This window comes from Mytilus galloprovincialis, chromosome 10 (genome assembly GCF_965363235.1).
Source record: "Mytilus galloprovincialis chromosome 10, xbMytGall1.hap1.1, whole genome shotgun sequence".
NCBI lineage: Eukaryota > Metazoa > Mollusca > Bivalvia > Mytilida > Mytilidae > Mytilus > Mytilus galloprovincialis.
In genome coordinates this window covers 17,544,612-17,563,394 of record NC_134847.1, presented here as the reverse complement: position 1 = coordinate 17,563,394, position 18,783 = coordinate 17,544,612, and the positions used below count along the sequence as shown (strand labels likewise).

Genomic DNA, 18,783 nt, shown 5'->3' with positions numbered 1-18,783 from the left:
AAATTTAATCCTGGTATCTATGATGAGTTTATTTACTGTGCATATTGCTGTGTGTTTGTTTTTTCTACAATGGCTAGAGGTATAGGGAGATGATTGAAATTTCACAAAACATGTTTTACCTCGACGCATGTATTCGCCTGTTCCAAGTCAGGAGTCCCAGCTTTGTTAGTCTTGTATGATTTTCAATTTTAGTTCATTTATTTGTTTAGGAGTTTAGTACGACTTCCATTATCACTGAACTAGTGGACATTTTTGTATAGGGACCAGCTTCGGGATTTTCTTGTTGGGTTGAAGACCTAATGTTGGCCTTCAGCTGTTTTCTGCTCTTTAGTTGGGTTGTCTCTTTGGCCAATTCCTCATTTTCATCTTCAATTTTATTCTATAAACATAAAAGTACCAACATGATTTTTCTTCATTTTTTCACAAGTAAAAGATTTTAAACTGCCTCTCCGATTGTCTTCTGTAATTGGTGTATATGTTTTTCATCAATGACATCGAGAAGATCGTCCGTCAAAAACTGACCGGGAGCCTTTATTATTTCATCAATTCGATTGATTAAAATTGTTTGAATGTTGTGCTCTTTTGTCCATTTTTCGTCATTTTCTGTAAGTTGTTTCTTGTAGTGCCCGAGTCCTTCCAAGACATTTAGGGTAGGCATGAAAAAGTGTGGACATACTGTGGATGCAATGCAGTGCTGTAAGCTCTTCAGAAATGACAGAAAGCCTGTACCAGGATAATCAATAAACTGTTGAGGGTCCCGAGTTTCACATATCCATAGATAAATTGTCTTAAGATGGTATGTTGTAAGACCAACACGTGATTCTCCGTTTTCCATTACCCCCATATCCAGATATTTTTTCTTCACCAGTTTGAGCAAAATGAAAAGAAACTTCTGATGAAAAGAAAACCTTGTTGTCAGTTGTTGTTCTGCTAGAGAAAATGTCGTTTTCCATTGCAACGGATAAGCCACATATGATGTTAAGTGTGTCAACAAGCAGCCATCTTGAACAATACTGTCGACTACCTTTTTTTGAGGCCATTTTTTCTCGCGGCTCTGGAAATCTGACAACTTATGTGGCCAAGTTGCTTTCAGAGCAAACACTTTATCAACTAAAATTTTTAATTTAATTGCTTTCCCATCCACTTCCACAGTGTTCATATTCGTTCGACATGTTCTATATAATAGCACCGTTTTTACTTTATCTAACGGTTCAATTTCAACCTCGCCAAAAATACTAGGATCTTCTTGCCGTGGAATTAAGCATATGTATCCTAAAGATTTCAAGTAAGTTTTACCATCCCAAAGTTCTTTGAAAAATTTCCACCTCTGATTTTCGTCTATTTCATTAATATTGCTGGTTAACTCTATTAGACAAGCACCTATTGGAAGTGTCGAGACTACTTTGTGTTCGTCATCCAGGAAATAATCGGGCTTACCGGTAACTAAAGGTGGCGTTTTACGAGTCTCACCTGGTGGCGAATAAACGGGAAGATACACATCTGGAAGTTCTCGGTTAAACAAGACATCAACTTCAACTAGGTATGAACCGTCCGGCATGACCTCAGGGAAGTAAAGCTCGTTACCTACACTACCGACAACTGTTACTGTATCGTAAGGTCTTTGCTTTCTGTAATCTGCAACTTTCTGGTGAACATAATCAATGATAGGCGCTACTTCTTTTACTTTATTTGCTGCTCTTTCCATCAGGAAAAGTAATCTTTGATCGAGATTTTCTGAACTGCTTATATCTAATTTTATTGAGAACTCCTCTGGTAAGCTTGCCATTGTTGTGATATTTCTTCAGTGACACTTTAGGTGATACTAAAAATATAAAAAAAGTTTCTCACATATTTGTAGAATATATTTCTTATTTCTTATACAAATTTACATCAGATGCAAAAATATAATCATTCTTTTAAAAAGGCGAAATATACACATATTGGGGTAGTCTGATTCTTTTTAACACTTACAGTGCGATTGCCTTGAATGCATTTTTTTGTATGCTGCTTAACCCAGCAGAGAACAAAAGAACTTGCATTTCAGTTTCCATTTTTCGTCAAATCAACTAATGACTTCTATGCTTTTTGAGTTGACAAGTTCTGTTTAAATGGGTTTTTATGGGCTGTCTTCAGTTCTGTATACTTAAAATTTTCTCTATCTTTTACATTTTGGTTCAAAAGTCTCTTTTATATTTTAGCACCCTCATCATTATCTAAAGACAATTGGGTCATGTTTCTACACATTAATCTCAAAGGTTTATTGCTTTTTATTTTTTCATTTTTTTTTTTTTCAGTAAATAAAAGGCATACTTAGTATTGGACAAACGAATTTTTGAAAAATCATAATATTATTTGTTTTAGAAGTTGTTATCACTGGTGTTGCATCTTTAAACGAAGTGAAGTGCATAGGTCTTGGATATACCATTAAGTACATTGTCCGATTTAGATACACTAGCTAGCAAACTAACAGTTACACTGAAAGAGTGATAATGTAACAATACCGTCAACTAGCTTTAATCCCAATACTAACTCGTACTGGTCAGATGAAGTAAAACAAGCCCACAAAGCTGAAAACTTAGCTCGCCGGATATGGATTAATCATGGCCGAGGGTAGTCATTTTCTTTCTTTGAATAGAAATCTGCGAGAAAAAAAAATCATTTTTTAATCTTCAACGTTTTCCACATAACGTTCACATGGATGTTACTTAAATTACCGTAAAATTGACGAAGTAGCCGAGTGTGATGTTAGACTGTTTTGTCGCTTGATATCCCGTCAGAAAAGTCGTAAAACCAACCAAACTGCAGAAATACTACGTCATAACCGACAGTGTGAATCTCCTAAAGATATTTCAAATACATTTGCTGACTTTTATGCAGGCGTGTATAAACAAACCGAAAACGCTAAATTTGGTAGTGATTTCAAGGCCTACGCGAGTGGATTCGTAGATCGCACACTCGAGTCATGTGCAAAACAATTATGACCTCCTCCCAGGAGGGAAAATAAACATAGCTGAAATCGAAACAGCGATTAGAAACCTCAAGCTACAAAAGTAACCAAGTTATGATAAGATACAAAACGAACATCTGAGATACAGTTTCTTCTGTTTAAATTAATTTAGCTATACATTTCTATAATTAAAGAACAAATCCAAGAATCCGACAAATATTTAACGAATGGCCAAACTTTATAATTGGTTAACTTTTTGAGATTAGTTTGAACAGTATCAAAAGTCATTCAAAATAAATCTCCTGCTACTTATCATGTCTTTAGATCCACTAGTGTATCATATGAAATAATGTAGCATTTTGACTTTAAATGAAAATGTTGATTGTATAAACATTATACATGTACTTACTATAAGAAATAACAGACTATCAACATCACCATCAACATTTATTTTGTTTATTTACTTTCGTTTTGATGTAAACATGTATGCAGATCCTTAAACATGTTTATCGTTATCTATTATATCATATACTAGTATATATATATATAATTACTGTATAAAGTTTATTCGGTTGACAAATTTTTTTAACAAGAACAGATATGTTTATGATGTGTCATATATCATAAAGAGATAAATTTAAAGATGTAGCACGAACGATTTTTGTCGAGCCTGCTACTTATGTCAGAAAAGCGAGACATAGTGATCCTACATTCCGTCGTCGGCGGAATCCACAAAATATTCACACCGTGGTTAAAGTTTTTAAAATTTGAATAACTTTCTTAAATTAGAGACCGTTGTATGAATCTTTATTTCTTATGCAGCAAAAATACTTCAATCTGATTGGTTGACTACCCCGGTGTAAATAACACCCCACCCTTGTTCACCCGGGGATAAATAAAATTTTGCCAAAATTTAAAAAAAAAATGAAATTTTGCCAAAAAAAGATTAAAAAATAAAATTTTCACAAAATAAAGAAAAAAAAATTAGAAAAAAAATAATAAGAAGAAAATGCTAAAAAAAAAAAAAAAGAAATTTTTAAAAAATATTTTTTTTTTTTTTTTTTTTTTGTAAACTCAAAAGAACACAAAAATTTTCTGAATTTTTCTAAAAAGTGTTTGACAATGTGCAGCAACATGGACATTGAAATAATATTACGCTGGAAATTTTTCATTACCATTTTTACAATTTTACGTCCTGGTTTCAAAATGAGTAAAGGTATTGTTCATAAGAAATAAATTCGTTATCTTGGTGTAATCAGGGGTGTACGGAATTTTACACCGTTGTTGAAAATTCATACACCCATTCGGCTGCGCCTCAGGGTGTATGAATTTTCAACAACGGTGTAAAATTCGGTACACCCCTGATTACACCAAGATAACTAATAATATCGCGTTGACCTATACGTATTAAACAAAAGGTATCAGCTGCGGTATGATAGCAAATGAAACAGCCTAAATATACCAAAAAAAAAACAATGTGAGAAACAAGACAAAGAATTTTATACAGATAATCTTTATCAAGTTTATGAACCTTTATTTCATTGACTATATAATGTGCCTGTTCCAAATCAGGAGCCTGTAATTAAGTGGTTGTCGTTGGTTGCTGTCTGTGATGTCGGTTATTCATTTTTGTTTTATACTAAACATTATTATGTCATCTGTTTTTCTCGCTTGAACTGTGTGTGGTTTTATCATAAATTGCCTGATTTATAATAAAGTTACAATCGAAAGACGACAAACAAACAAAATATAAATGATAACGTTTTTTTTATTATGGTTTACATGTTGTTTCTGGATCTTTCATAGCTATTTTTTGGTAAACACGAATGGTTATAAAATAAGAGAGGCGAAATATACCAGAGGAATAGTCAAACTCATAAATCTAAAATAAACTGACAACGCCATGGCTAAAAATCAAAAGGACAAACAGACAAACAATAGTACACATGACACAACATAGAAAACTAAAGAATAAACAACACGAACCTCACCAAAAAATAGGGGTGATCTCGGATGCTCCGGAAGGGTAAGCAGATCCTGCTACACATGTGGCACCCGTCGTGTTGCTTATGAGATAACAAATCCGGTAAATAATTCAGTATGTCACATTTATGAAAGGGAAGGTAATTGTAGTTACGACGTAAGGAACATATCCGATATCATCTGTGAAACGGTTATTCCATAACGGTCAACCAACTCGTGATAGCGTCCGTAACTATCCTAGATTTCTACCAAAGTTTTAATTTTTTAAATATTTTTTTCCCCATTTTGGTTGAGCCATCGACTTACAATAAAAGTAGGATAGACACTGTGATCCGCGGAACCCTTGCAAATTTTTCATATTTAAAATGCATACTTTAAAATATCTATTATTCAGGTTTTTTATGTAAGCAACTAACTATACGGTCTTCAACAAAGAAACATGCACATATCGAGTCGTAAGTTAAACATGTTATAAAAGCCCTGTAATGACAAATTAATTGTAAATAATTCAAACGAGAAAACCAAGGTCGTTGTTGATTTTTGTCTGGTAAAACAACAAACAATTTACACGAGAAAAGAAATGGCCAGTTTTATGGTAAAATAATGAACGAAAACAAGTATGACAGACTACAACCAACGACAGCCATTCATTTGGTCTTTGGTGTTCTGTGAGATAACCCCAGAATTCAAAACAAGTTCAAAATAATGGACATACACACACGTCTAAACAAGTGACAACTATACGATAGATTCGTCCATTAGACCACCAGTAAAGATGATACAAGGCTTAATTAATTATCAAAGGTACCAGGATTATAATTTAGTACGCGTTTCGTCTACATAAGACTCATCAGTGACGCTCATATCAAAATATTTATAAAGCCAAACAAGTACAAAAGTTGAAGAGCATTGAGGATCCAACATTCCCAAAAAAATTGCGCCAAATACGGCTAAGGTAATCTATGCCTGGTATAATTAAATCCTTAATTTCTTAAAATTATTACAATAATAATAAATCTGCAGATTTGCAGAGGCAAAATTTTGTTCTTTCTTTGCTGGGATTTGAATTCATGCTATTTGGATATCGTGACAACACCGCCTGCACTTTGTCCATCTCTCTAGATCACGCGGTCACCTAGACTTATCTAAAAATTCAGCTTTCGGTGGCCTAGTTTTACCTTTCCTCGTCGGTAGAAACTAGAGTTGCAACATGGTACATGATATAATAGACATATAAAGTTGGAATTGATTGCAGATTAGCCAAATTTTCTATCGTAAAAGATTGTAAGCTGCAGTCACAGAAAAAAAATTTAATAAGTACGTCTTAACAAGTAACATCTTAACGACAGGTCCATTCATTGGATCACCAGATTACGATCATTTACGATTTTGTTGTTTGTAGTTTTAGTGATTGGGATTGAAATATAATGTTGACTGCTGTATTTTGACATTTTTACCTGTAATGTCTGTTTGTTTTGTTCACGCATCGTTATCAATATAATGAAATGGTATGCGACTGTCATACAAGTGAGAGGTTTAGCTAGCTATAATACCAGGTTCAATCCACCATTTTCTACATAAGAAAATGCCTGTACTTAATCAGGAATATGACAGTTGTTATCCATTAGTTTGATGTGTTTGAGCTTTTGATTTTGCCATTTGATTGGGGACTTTTCATTTTGAATTTTCCTCGGAGTTCAGTATTTTTGTGTTTTTACTTTTTGTCGTCAATGGTATTTCTTTAATTTCTTTTCAGTTTTATCTTTATTTTGTATATTCTTTATGGATCTAGTACGGAAATCTATTGTTGGTTCTTAATGATTAACAGGGTGTGTTCCTAACACAAAACATATCCGGGAATGTTATTTTTATGACGATAACGAACGAATAAAATCGATAGTACACAAGTCTTACATTCTCGTTATAAATGTGTTGACCGATAGTAAAGTCGATGTTTCTACTCACAAGAGACATATGTTCAAATCATTAGATTTTTTGCTTCCAAAACTGTCGTTTGATCTATATATTTACTGATTCCGTCCTTATCCCTATTCAGCTAGAGTAACAGTATTGTTGGGTTTATATTCGCATGTTGGACAATGCATTAGTAGAAAGTAAAATCACAAAAATACTGAACTCCGAGGAAAATTAAAAACGGAAAGTCCATAACCAAATGGCAAAATCAAATGATAAAACACATCAAACGAATGGACAACAACTGTCATATTCCTGACTTTGTACAGGCATTTTTAAATGTAGAAACTGATGGATTGAACCTGGTTTTATAGAGCTAAACCACTCACTTGTATGACAGTCGCATCAAATTCAGCAGGAGATCATTACCTTGTCAACGCAACCTGTCTCATTCTATTTGTACTTCATGTGATTCCCTCTATTTTTTGTATCTTAATTTGTATATTCTTTGATGGATTTACGAGATTTGAAGATCAACCAGTGACGTTGTCTCTTATTCATAAAGAGTGTCACGGAATAGAAGTTTCTTCATAATATAAGTTCAAAAAGGAAAATTTATTCTGGAATATAATTTCCACAGGAATAAATAATACATTATATGTTCCTAATGGAATAAATGGTATAGAATATTTGTTCCAACAGGAATAGATATTACGACAATGTTTATAACAAAGTTTCCATTGGAACTTCTGTTAGGCGGAACAAATATACGTTGACAGTCCTAACTCGGAACCTGCCCGAGGAGTGATGATGAACGACTGAGATCCTCTAAAGAAGATTTACGGTAACCAACGTTTACTGGTTAACCGAAACAATGTATCTTTGACTCTATTTGTATTTTTTATGCATAGCATTTTAGCTTATTAATAGACTATGGTTTCCTTGATTAAAAAAAGAATCAAAACCTCTCCAACGATTTAGTATCAATACGTCATAAACAGTGGGGGGGGGGGGGGAGTTTGAGCTGATGCAATGACAAATTAAAAAAAAAACATGCAACTAGTCAATTGACGAATTCGTGATCATTGTAAAAAGTTTGTAGCGACTATTTAATTTGTCTAGAACTCGGTTGGAGCAGTATAAAAAGCAATAACATCCGTGCCAATGAAGTCCGTATAGTGTGAACAAGCACATTTATTATTCGTTATTCTCACTTTTACTGTCATCACAATATGTAAAAAGATAAACAAAGAAAAAAGAACTATCAATTGTGATATTTGAAAATAAAGAAAAATCATTTAGAATAAATAAATTCACGATTCGAAGTAAATGATTTTGTTCATATTTACCACCTTTCAATTTCACACATAGTGAAAACCCTATTGTTCATCTCCAATTGTCCTTTTTAACAGATGAATATGAGTTTCATCTATTTCATCAAGGATATCATCGGTCAAGAAATTTTCAGGCTTCTGCATTAAAATACTAATTTGTCGGAGTGTAATGTTTTGGAGCATTTTCCGCTTATGCGTCCATCCTTCAATTTCTTCCTCTGTAGGCGGTCTCTTATATCGTTGAAGTCCCTCCATGACATTTAATGTTGAAATGAAAAAGTGCGGACAGTCGTAAAATTCAATGCATTTCTTCAACTTCTTCAGAAAAACTAAATAGCATATACCTGGATGCTGAATAAACTGTTGAGGATCCGTGGCTTCACACATCCATAGATAAATTGTCTTCAAGTGGTATGATGTTAAACCCACAATCGGTACTCCATTTTCCATTAAACCCATGTCCAGATACTTCTTCTTCACTTGTTTGATCAATATGAACAAATATTTCTGATGAAATGAAAACGTTTTTGTCAGTTGTTGTTCTGCTAGCGAAAATGTAATTTTCCACTGCAAAGGATAAACCTGCAGTGATGGCTTGTGTGTCAACAAGCAACCATCCTTGACAATACTTTCTACTATCTTTGTTTCTGGCCATTTTCTCGCGCGGCTCTGGAAATCTGACAGCATATTAGGCCAAGGACCTTTTAGAGCAGAAACTTTGTCAACCAAAATTCTAAATGTAAGCTCTCTTCCATCAACAAGCATAGTATCCATCTCAGTTCTACATGTCCTATACAACTGCAAAATTTTTGCCTTTTCCAATGGTTCAATTTCAATCTCCCCTAAAATACTCGGATCTTCCTGTCGTGGAATTAGGCATGTATATCCCAAAGATTTCAAGTAAGTTTTACCATTCCAAAGTTCTTTGAAAAACTTCCACCTCTGACCTTTTTCCACTTCATCAATGTTACCGGTAACCTCTACTAAGCATGCCCCTATTGGCAAAGTCACTATTTTGTTTTCGTCATTCATGAAATCCATCTTAACGGTTATAACAGGCGGCTTTTCAGTAGGCATGACAACACGCGTTTTTTCTCTGGTATACAGAACATCATCAGGAGGCATATACATGGGAAGGATAGCATTTGGCATTTCCCTGTTATACAACACATCTACCTCTATCAAATAAGAACCGTCCGGCATGATCTCGGGAATGTAAAGCTCGTTTCCTACACTACCAACCACTGTTACTGTATCGTAAGGTCTTTGCTTTCTATAATCTGCAACTTTCTGATGAACATAATCTGTGATAGGCGCTACTTCTTTGACTTTCTTTGCTGCTTTGTCCATTAGGAAAAGTAATCGTTTATCGAGACTTTCGGTGCTTCTGACATCAAGGTTAGTTGTGAACTCCTCGGTTAAATTCTCCATGCTCTTGACCTCTCTGATAGAAAACTTAAATCGGTGAAACTTCTGAAGGTACTGAAAATATAAACCAATTACAGAATGTACTATTACTAGGTCCTTTAGCTGGTACTGTGGCATTGGGTTCTGATGTGAATTGTTTGAAGGTGGTCTATAGAATGATGCTAGTTGAAAAATTAATTTTTAGAACCAGCTGTATTGATTTCTACATATACTATTTCACGATTCGTTTTAGTTCTTTTATTTTAGACCTTACAATTTTTTATTTATATTGCTATGAGAACTCCGCCGTGACTTTGTTCGTTTTCATCCGTCATTTCTTTAAGTTGCAGTATGTTCGGAAATTGTCACCAATAGTCAATCATTGAAGTATCGAGTGAAAATAGTATTAGAATAACAATTCAATTTGGTATTGAAAGTCAGTAGTGAGTTTTTAACTTTTAAGTGTGCAAAAAAATGTCAACCCCGCTTTGTGAATGGTATTTATTGTACAGATATTCGTATTCTAAACACACCTATGGGTGTTGTGTGTTACTTTTTATACAACTGTATACTGTGTCCTGGAGACAAGTCATTACGACCCCTTTGTCTTGTTATCTTTTGATGCAATAACCGTTTCAAATCTCATTCAAAATGAATAGTGTGCTCATTGCACTACTCATTCGGAATGCAGAAAAATCTAGTCTCCTATTTCATTTGTCGTTTAACATGTTAAAGTATTCTAACATTTAATCTGTTTTAATTTTTTTTACAATCCTTGATAGTAAAATGATAACTTACTGTTATGAATGGCAGATGATCTCCATCACCATCTTAATTTATTGTTTCCGGTTTTCCATGTTTAAGTACTTTCGTTTGTGATGTAAACATGAACTGCAGATCGTTGAACTCTTCAAATGTTAAACAAAACATATACCTAAATACATAATTAGTTACACTTTATTCGGATCACAACACATATATACACTTTATAAATGTATTCGGTCCACAACACATATATCAGATGCATGTAAAATTAGATCCTGCATTGAGAATTAATTGCACCTTTATTGCATCATTGTATTGTTCTCTGCTATCTGTTGTTTTGTCAATTGTATATACTTATCAACTATGGGCAAAATTTCTTTAATGATTCGTGTTTTTGATGTAATTTAACAGAATATATTTCCACAGGCGACAGTTGTGCTATTTAGACTATATATCTGAACCCTGATTGTCTTATTGAGATTAACAATTTGAATTTTTTAAGCTGAAGTGCTAAGTGCGGCATGATGACGAAATGATCACAATAATAGAAGCTGAACTAATGGTATATATGAACTATTGGCCAGTATTTCTTTCCCAAAAAATTGGTAGTCAACAGATTTTAAATCCAAGCTTCTTTGAGCATGTTGAGGGTCCCCTCTTCTTTAAGTTAGAATATAGAAAAAAAATCTGGTAGGATCAATTAATCCTCACAACCTAAAGTAAAACTTTGACAACATGCATACTTTTCGTCCGAGTTTTGATTGGGAGAAATGTTCACTGCTTGTATAAATATCCACTTACAGCGGATTCCATTGAGTGTGTTGCCAAAGGTAATATCGTTAGTTAGCTTGCTTGTTAGCTGAACCGTGAAGTCGTTGTTAGGTTTGGTAAAATACCTTACTTAAGAATAGTCTAGTCCGACAGAAAACCAATCGATCGGTCTTTTGGACTGTGCTACTTCGAAGGGAGGTTAGTATACCTCACCTAATAATTACTTCACGGTCGAGCTAACAAGCAAGCTTAATAAAGATATTAACTTTCGCTACACACTCAATGTAATCCGCTGTAACAATAGTTACTAGCTATATGTAGTTTATTGAAACTCATTAACTTATGTGATGAACTTATTAAAAAAATCATGCCTTTTTCAGGACTTCTGATCCAACCATGTAGTATGGCATGTTATTGAGATATGGTTCTGGTTGATGGATGTCGATCATGAAGGACCTGTAGACTTACAAAGTATATCACTGGATTGAGCTCTCTGTCTAAGTGTATTATTAAAGTGCTTTGCTTTGAGCTCGGTTCATTGTTATGCAATTCATTCTTTGTAAAATATATAAAATTGAGAATGGAAATGGGGAATGTGTCAAAGAGACAACAACCCGACCAAATAAAAAACAACAGCAGAAGGTCACCAACAGGTCTTCAATGTAGCGAGAAATTCCCGCACCCGGAGGCGTCCTTCAGCTGGCCCCTAAACAAATATATACTAGTCCAGTGATAATGAACGCCATACTAATTTCCAAATTGTACACAAGAAACCAAAATTAAAATAACACAAGACTAACAAAGGCCAGAGGCTCCTGACTTGGGACAGGCGCAAAAATGCGGCGGGGTTAAACATGTTTGTGAGATCTCAACCCTCCCCCTATACCTCTAACCAATGTAGAAAAGTAAACGCATAACAATACGCACATTAAAATTCAGTTCAAGAGAAGTCCGAGTCTGATGTCAGAAGATGTAACCAAAGAAAATAAACAAAATGACAATAATACATAAATAACAACAGACTACTAGCAGTTAACTGACATGCCAGCTCCAGACTTCAATTAAACTGACTGAAAGATTATGATTTCATCATATGAACATCAGGCACAATCCTTCCCGTTAGGGGTTTAGTATCATACCATCATAACATATATGAGAAGAACATAACCCGTGTCATGCCAACAACTGTTTTTAGAATAAATGTGTTTAGTTCCGATGCAAAGACCTTATCAGTGACTCAATATTAACGCCAAAATATGCAATCTTTAATGACTTGACAACAGTATCGTATTAGATTTTACAGACAACTCTCATGTACAAGGATGTCTCAAAGTATTATCATTTCTATGTACAATGTAAGTAACAGGGAGATAAAAGCATTTTATTTTTTGTTTGAACCAAACATTATTTGTCCATTGACCAAATTTGTTTTGCTTTCACCAGCTTTGAAGGAGATATTATCAAAGAATTGATAGAAAACAGCACAGAAGCTTACTTTCTAGCTCATCAGGCCCAAGCATCATGTTAGGCATTGTCATTACTAAAAACCAATAATGTCTGCTAATCTGAGGATCAATTCAACATTTTAAAGTGTTTTACTAATGATACTGACAAGCCACCACAAAGATTTATAAATAGAACCATGCAAATAGTTAGCAAATACATATAAAAAAAGATGTGATATGATTACCAATGAGACAATTCTCCACAACAGACCAAAATGACATAGAAATTAACATTTACGGGTCACCGCACAACCTTCAACCATGAGTAAAGCTAATACAGCATAGTCAGCTATAAAAGGTCTCGAAATGACAATGTAAAACAATTCAAAGGAGAAAAATAACAACTAGCCGTATGGTAAACTATAGTTGTTATTTATGTACAAAAAATAAAGAAAAAACGAATATGTAACACATAAACAAACGACAACCACTGAATTGCAGGCTCCTTATATCATGTTCTCAGATATCATCTCCCAATTTAAAAAAATCACGAAAAATTGAACCTATTATGTGTTGCGCTCCTAGCTATAAAATGTATCCAAAATCAAAGATGTGGAACATATTCTATCATACTCATTTGGTAACTAATGCAATTAGTGTCTCTTCCATGCCTGTCTTGAACATAAAAACTAAACTAAATATAAAATAAACAACACTCCTAATGCTCAGGTTGGTTGTCATCGTGCAACACAGTTAATAACACATATAGGAAAATCATAGAACTACATTTATCATAAAACACTGTCAAACATCCAAACATACTATCCACACTCATCTGTGTCCACACTTGTGAACTTATTAAAAAAATTCTCGTCATAATAACATAAATCTTGTACTGTTATGACTGGCCAAATACTGAGTTTGCTCAGTAAAAACTCGTCTAAATTGCATTTAATTGATAAATTAAACAACACTTACCGTTATCTTGATGATATTAAATTCGTTAAATGATCATGAATTTTCTAAATATACTGCCGAAATTTACCATAAGAAACTTACTTAAAATAAAGCAAACGTATACGGTAATAACTGTCCGCTCTCCTAGATTCAGATATTTCTGTTTTAAACGGGAAACTGCACACTAAAATGTACGAAAAAATTACGATTTTTCATTCTTTATTGTTATTTTTCCTTTTTTGGTTCACCTGGCGATGTTACTTTGTCACCATCTTACAAATACGGGGTTTATATTTCATAAGTCGTTCGCTATGCTCGTGTCTGTTGTTATGTTTTTTTTTTTTTTATTCTAATGAACGTAATCTATGTATTGCTTGTTAAATATTTAGCTAGGTATTCAGTTACCACAAGTTCCGTAAAACCTTTTCTAAATTCTTCCATAGATATAAAGATTTGGTTTTGAAGTTTGGTTGTACCTGTAGAAATCTTATTTCAAACGGGATAGCACATCCTCATTTTTGCGGAAATGTTGTTTACCGTGCCCGGAAATTTAGAAACGACCCTGTCAAAATTTGTCGATCTTTTAGATAAACTCATTCTATTAAAAAGGTTATCTATTCAACACTGTATTTAGATCATTGAATATTGTTTTATTGGAATTAGTGTTGGTTTTATTATCGGTAAATTAAAAGCATTCTTCTGACTGTTTATGATGTCTTTATACTAAATCCATTGGATGTTGGATGTGTACTCGTCGATAATTTAGTCTTAGATGCATGAATTTCATAAGTTGTTAGTGGCTTTGAACTAGCTGTCAGTCAGTAAATGCCGTGCGAGTACTCTCAGATCTGTACTTAGTGTCTTTTTGTTGTTGGGATATACAAGTACCCGGCCACGTTCACTATGTATCAGTATTTGTATTTGTATCCATCTGATTGGTTAAGCCCTATGTTAAGCCTTTTTTTAACTGATTTTTATAGTTCGTTCTTATGTTGTACTGTTAAACCACAGTCCCAGTCATTGAGAGAGAGGCCGATTGGGATCCCGCTAACATGTCACAGTAATCCCGCCAAATTCTGTACGTATGTGCTTGTCCTAAGTCAGAAGCCTACAATTCAGTGGTTGTCATTTTTTGTGTATGTTACATAATTGTTTTTGCGTTCATTTTTTGTATATAAATTAGGCCATGAGTTTTCCCGTTTGAATTATTTTACATTGCCATTTCGGAGCCTTTTATAGCTGATTGTGCGGTATGAGCTTTGCTCATTGTTGAAGGCCGTATGGTAACCTATAGTTGTTAATTTCTGTGTCATTTGGTCTCTTGTGGAAAATTAGTTGTCTCATTCGCAATCATACCACACGGCACATCTTCTTTTTTTTATATTTATACAAAGTAGAATTTTCACACACATTTCTTGATGATATATATGTAGACCAATCTTGTTTGCTTATTTATCAGATACATCACATTTTCAATGATTCCATTCCTTTTCAGCCTGGTTAAAAGTTCAAAATTTAATAAAGAGAACATATAAATACCTTTCTGAATTTTGAGTCCTCGATCATTGTTTTTCAACTTCAGACATTATTTGGGCCATTGAAATAATTTGGTCATTGTCAAAAGTTTCATTCAAGCGTTACTTGTCATAACCTGTGATTCATAACAGTACAAAAATAAGTTATTAAAGGGGAGTGATTAGTCCCCATTGGAAAAGCTCTTTTTTTAATATGAGAAAAAATTCTCCTATACTAATGCCCGTCTGCTCTATCTATCGAGCTAAATACTTTATAAGACGTATGATACCCCAAATAATATGCATTCTATGCTTCTGTTTTATGCGTAAATCATGTGTTTAATCAAATTAGGTTAAATGATGAAATTATCAAGGATTTGTACTATAGGTTAAATTACTTAATTAACAGCAGAAATTATGCTGGAAATTGCAATAAGTGTTTTATATATAAATTTGCTGTTTATACCGGTATAAAGTAGAGTGTTCTTAAGGTTTTTTGGTTTCGTATCCTTTCACAGGTAACACCTGCCTCAGATATTATACATGTTATATATTTTACGTCATTTGTTAGATCCTAGGTTGCACATACCGTGATTTAATTCACAACTTTACCGTTAAAAAATATCACGTGACTAGCAACCTTCCATCGTTTACAATATGGAGGACGACATTAGCCAACTTTAATATTTTGTTTACATTTTAGAATTAATAAACCATGGATAGAGGTAACTCTTGTGAAACATAACAAAAGTTGATAGAATTCCGTTTTCTGACTCTCTTGCAAATAACTGAGATTGCACTTAGTGTGTAATGCTACCAAACAGGTGCCCGTTCATAAAAAAGACTTTTTTTATACTATTATAATTAGTGATGCATTTAAGTAATTTTTTTAAATGTGTAAAAATAGTAGTACGACAGCACACCCTACAGACTCAACAAAAACACAATGCAACATTATACATGAACAGTGCAGTCCAGTGTATCCACGCACCTAAGACTTATGACTTCACTTCATTCAACAGATAAAATCAATAATTGGATAATTTTGTGTCAACACATTCATAACATACTTTTATTTCATAAAATCTTCTGTTTGTGTGGTTTCATCCCCTAGATTTTGTGTAATGTGTGTCCAAATTTAAGGAAACCCCTGTTCTGAGAGTTCCTCCAATGTCCGGTGATTTCGTGCATGCCTTCCAAAAATAGCTTATTTGGAATAAAGGAAATATGTTATACTATGAAAAATAGCGGAGTTTGTACCAAACACACTTCCAAGGATGCAGAGCAAAAAATAATTCAATCTGATATTAATTTGACTTAAATAAAACAAATTCTATCTGATGATGTAATTCTTTTAATGAAAATTGGCCAAATATGGTAAATCACAGGATTGCAGTTATTAATTTATTCTTGAACTTATCAATTTTATTCTTTTTTTCTCCCTTCAGAAGGCTAAAACAATAACAAGAACGATTTTGTATGTGTTACTGTGTTGATATGACGGAATCAGCTAATGCCAAATATCACGGGCCGTGTGGACATTGGGGACTCCACTGTATATAATACAGTATAACAGGGGTCTGATCAAGGATTCTGCTTATTGTTTGTCAGATTCATGTAATCCTCTTATGTAATAATAACGCTTGTAATTTCATGTGTCTAACCTTACTTTGTTTCCTATTTTTATGTACAGTAATAGGTCATTTCTAGAATCATGTCTTTCATGGGAAAAGATCGTCAATTTCGCACACTTTATGACGTCATTTACCAGATAAAAGCGCATCTGTATCCCTGCTCTTTTAAAAGTTTCCAGCACTTTCATAATCATCATTCTGTAGGGTAGTATAGAAATAATTAATGTTCTGTAAGTACATAATTCAAATCGCCTTATGACTGAGGTAGGGTGACCAGACTTTTACATTTTAATTTCCAAAATATTTTGTGCAGTCTGAAATAAAACTTTTTCACTCGTTTGCTCAACATGTGTTGGAAATTTCTATGTATGCATTTTTGTCACGTGGTGATGGAAGTCACATGACAGATTCGTCTGAAAACTGTAGCCCGGAACTGGCCTATTTGACCTTCACATGTCACGCTTCCAAAAACTCAGCCCACCCTGTGCCATTCTTAGACCCAAATGAGACCCACCATTTAACCTATGGAGTGCCTTATTGATCTCTCTTATTTACATTTTATTGAAGACATGTATTAGGCCAAATAAAAATATATGTGTGGTTCCAGTAACCCGACCGACCCTAGTTAAAACCCCCCGACCCTAGAACTTTTTTTTTCATTTCTGAAAAATAAATTTTCAAACGATCAAATTTTGAGGAATGTGAATTAAAATAATTAAATTCATAGATTTCTGTCATCTGAAGTATCTGTTATGGCTAAAATGCAACAATTCATAACAGAATGCAACAAAATTAACTAAAAAGATATCATGACTGTTTATTTTCAACCAAACACATGTAAAAATGGCACACTTCCGGTTGGGGCGTGTGTAATACCGGAAAAAATTTCGGTAAACACACGATTTTTTTCCGGATTTTGACATTCAAAAAAAAAAAAAAAAAAAAAAAAAAAATATTGCCGACCTACCGACCCTATTTTTTAAAAGTATGTAACTGGAACCACACATATATTTTTATTTGGCCTTAGCTAGGTCATTATCATTGATAGTTCAGTCTGTGGATTGCTAGTTTGTTGTTCTAATGTAGGTTTGATTCCTAATGGTTCACAAGTAAATTCAAATCTTCTAACATGTCTAATGCTATCAGGGTTTCCTCTGGGTCATTTTGCTTTTTCGTCAAAACTAGATATTTTTCGCCACAAACAATTGTTTTTCACCATCTAACAACTAACTTAAACATATTTTTCTTTATTTTCTTTCTTTGTAACAAAAAAACTACGTTTGCCCCATTGTTGCCTGATATTTCTACAATTTTTTTTTTTAATCCACACTGAAATGAATAACCACAACATTTACTTTTCAAAAGATACTGTAACTCACAACCACAGCTATTTGTTTCCTCGAAAAGTTTTTGTTAAAAAATCTTTTTTGTAATTCTAGTGTATCATATGTGATCAATGGTAATTAAATATACTTTGTTTTTCAGGAAGAAACAATTTTTTTGAGGCCCTACATGAGGTGGAAGAGGGAGAGGAGCCTGAAGATTCAGACGATGAAAGAAAGAGACAGGTAATTAGTACAATGTTATATAAATGTTAGAGTAACAGTTGATGGGGGCAGGGGTTGGAGGGATCCTGATCCCAAAATCCTGGGCTTAAAACTTGAAATCCAGAGGTCTTGAATTTAAATTAAAGAATTTAAAATCCTGACATCCCAAAAATTTGAAAAAAGAATTCCCTGATCCTGAATGGGTCAATCCCAAAATCCTGAGCTTAAAAACACCCGATCTTGACGTCCAGAAAAAGGTCCTGTCTCCTTCCTGTCTAACAGTTAGACCCAATTAAAAATTAAAAAAGAAATGTAGGGTATAAAAGAAAGATGATAAGACACAAAAAGACATTTACCATAGACAAAGGTTTATTCCAGATCTACCCCAATATGAAAATAAAGAGATGTGGTAGGTTCGCCAGTGACATATCTATCCACCAGAGTTCAAAAGATGAGGACTAAATAAACAACTACAAAGCACCATACAGTCCTCAATAATGAGAAAACTCAGCAAAGTCCATACTGTATAGCCAATAAAAGACACAAGTATGACTATGTGAAACAA

General features: G+C 33.7%; 2 protein-coding genes and 1 long non-coding RNA gene across 6 annotated transcripts in view; 1 reads left to right on the top strand and 2 right to left on the bottom strand.

The window, feature by feature from the left end:
- Nucleotides 1-367: 367 nt before the first annotated feature.
- Nucleotides 368-3,459, bottom strand: LOC143049015 (uncharacterized). Of its 3 annotated transcripts, none has more exons than XM_076222832.1 (3): nt 3,357-3,424; nt 2,502-2,639; nt 368-1,822 (listed from the first exon to the last, which is right to left on the bottom strand). In XM_076222832.1, exon 3 carries the CDS (start codon nt 1,784-1,786, stop codon nt 437-439), a length of 1,350 nt encoding a protein of 449 aa, XP_076078947.1. In that variant the 5' UTR covers nt 1,787-1,822; nt 2,502-2,639; nt 3,357-3,424; the 3' UTR covers nt 368-436. The 3 variants fall into 3 exon arrangements, with proteins under 3 accessions (XP_076078947.1, XP_076078948.1, XP_076078946.1); XM_076222833.1 differs by having other exon boundaries at nt 2,531-2,639; XM_076222831.1 differs by lacking the exon at nt 2,502-2,639 and having other exon boundaries at nt 3,357-3,459.
- A 5,583-nt stretch (nt 3,460-9,042) lies between these two features.
- LOC143049947 (uncharacterized) lies at nt 9,043-10,462 on the bottom strand. The gene is made up of 2 exons (XR_012970372.1): nt 10,384-10,462; nt 9,043-9,660 (listed from the first exon to the last, which is right to left on the bottom strand). It is a non-coding gene; the product is annotated as an uncharacterized LOC143049947 (long non-coding RNA).
- A 5,197-nt stretch (nt 10,463-15,659) lies between these two features.
- Nucleotides 15,660-18,783, top strand: part of LOC143049946 (uncharacterized) — a 28,455-nt gene continuing 25,331 nt past the window's right edge. For both annotated transcript variants that reach the window (XM_076223722.1, XM_076223721.1), the window contains exons 1-2: nt 15,660-15,762; nt 18,157-18,239. In XM_076223722.1, coding sequence (XP_076079837.1) covers nt 15,753-15,762; nt 18,157-18,239 — 93 coding nt within the window. In that variant the 5' untranslated portion in view covers nt 15,660-15,752. The remainder of the gene's footprint in view (nt 15,763-18,156; nt 18,240-18,783) is intronic.

Excerpts from the sequence above, each read along its gene's own strand:
- LOC143049015 (XM_076222831.1), bottom strand. The coding sequence starts at position 1,786 with ATGGCAAGCTTACCAGAGGAGTTCTCAATAAAATTAGATATAAGCAGT.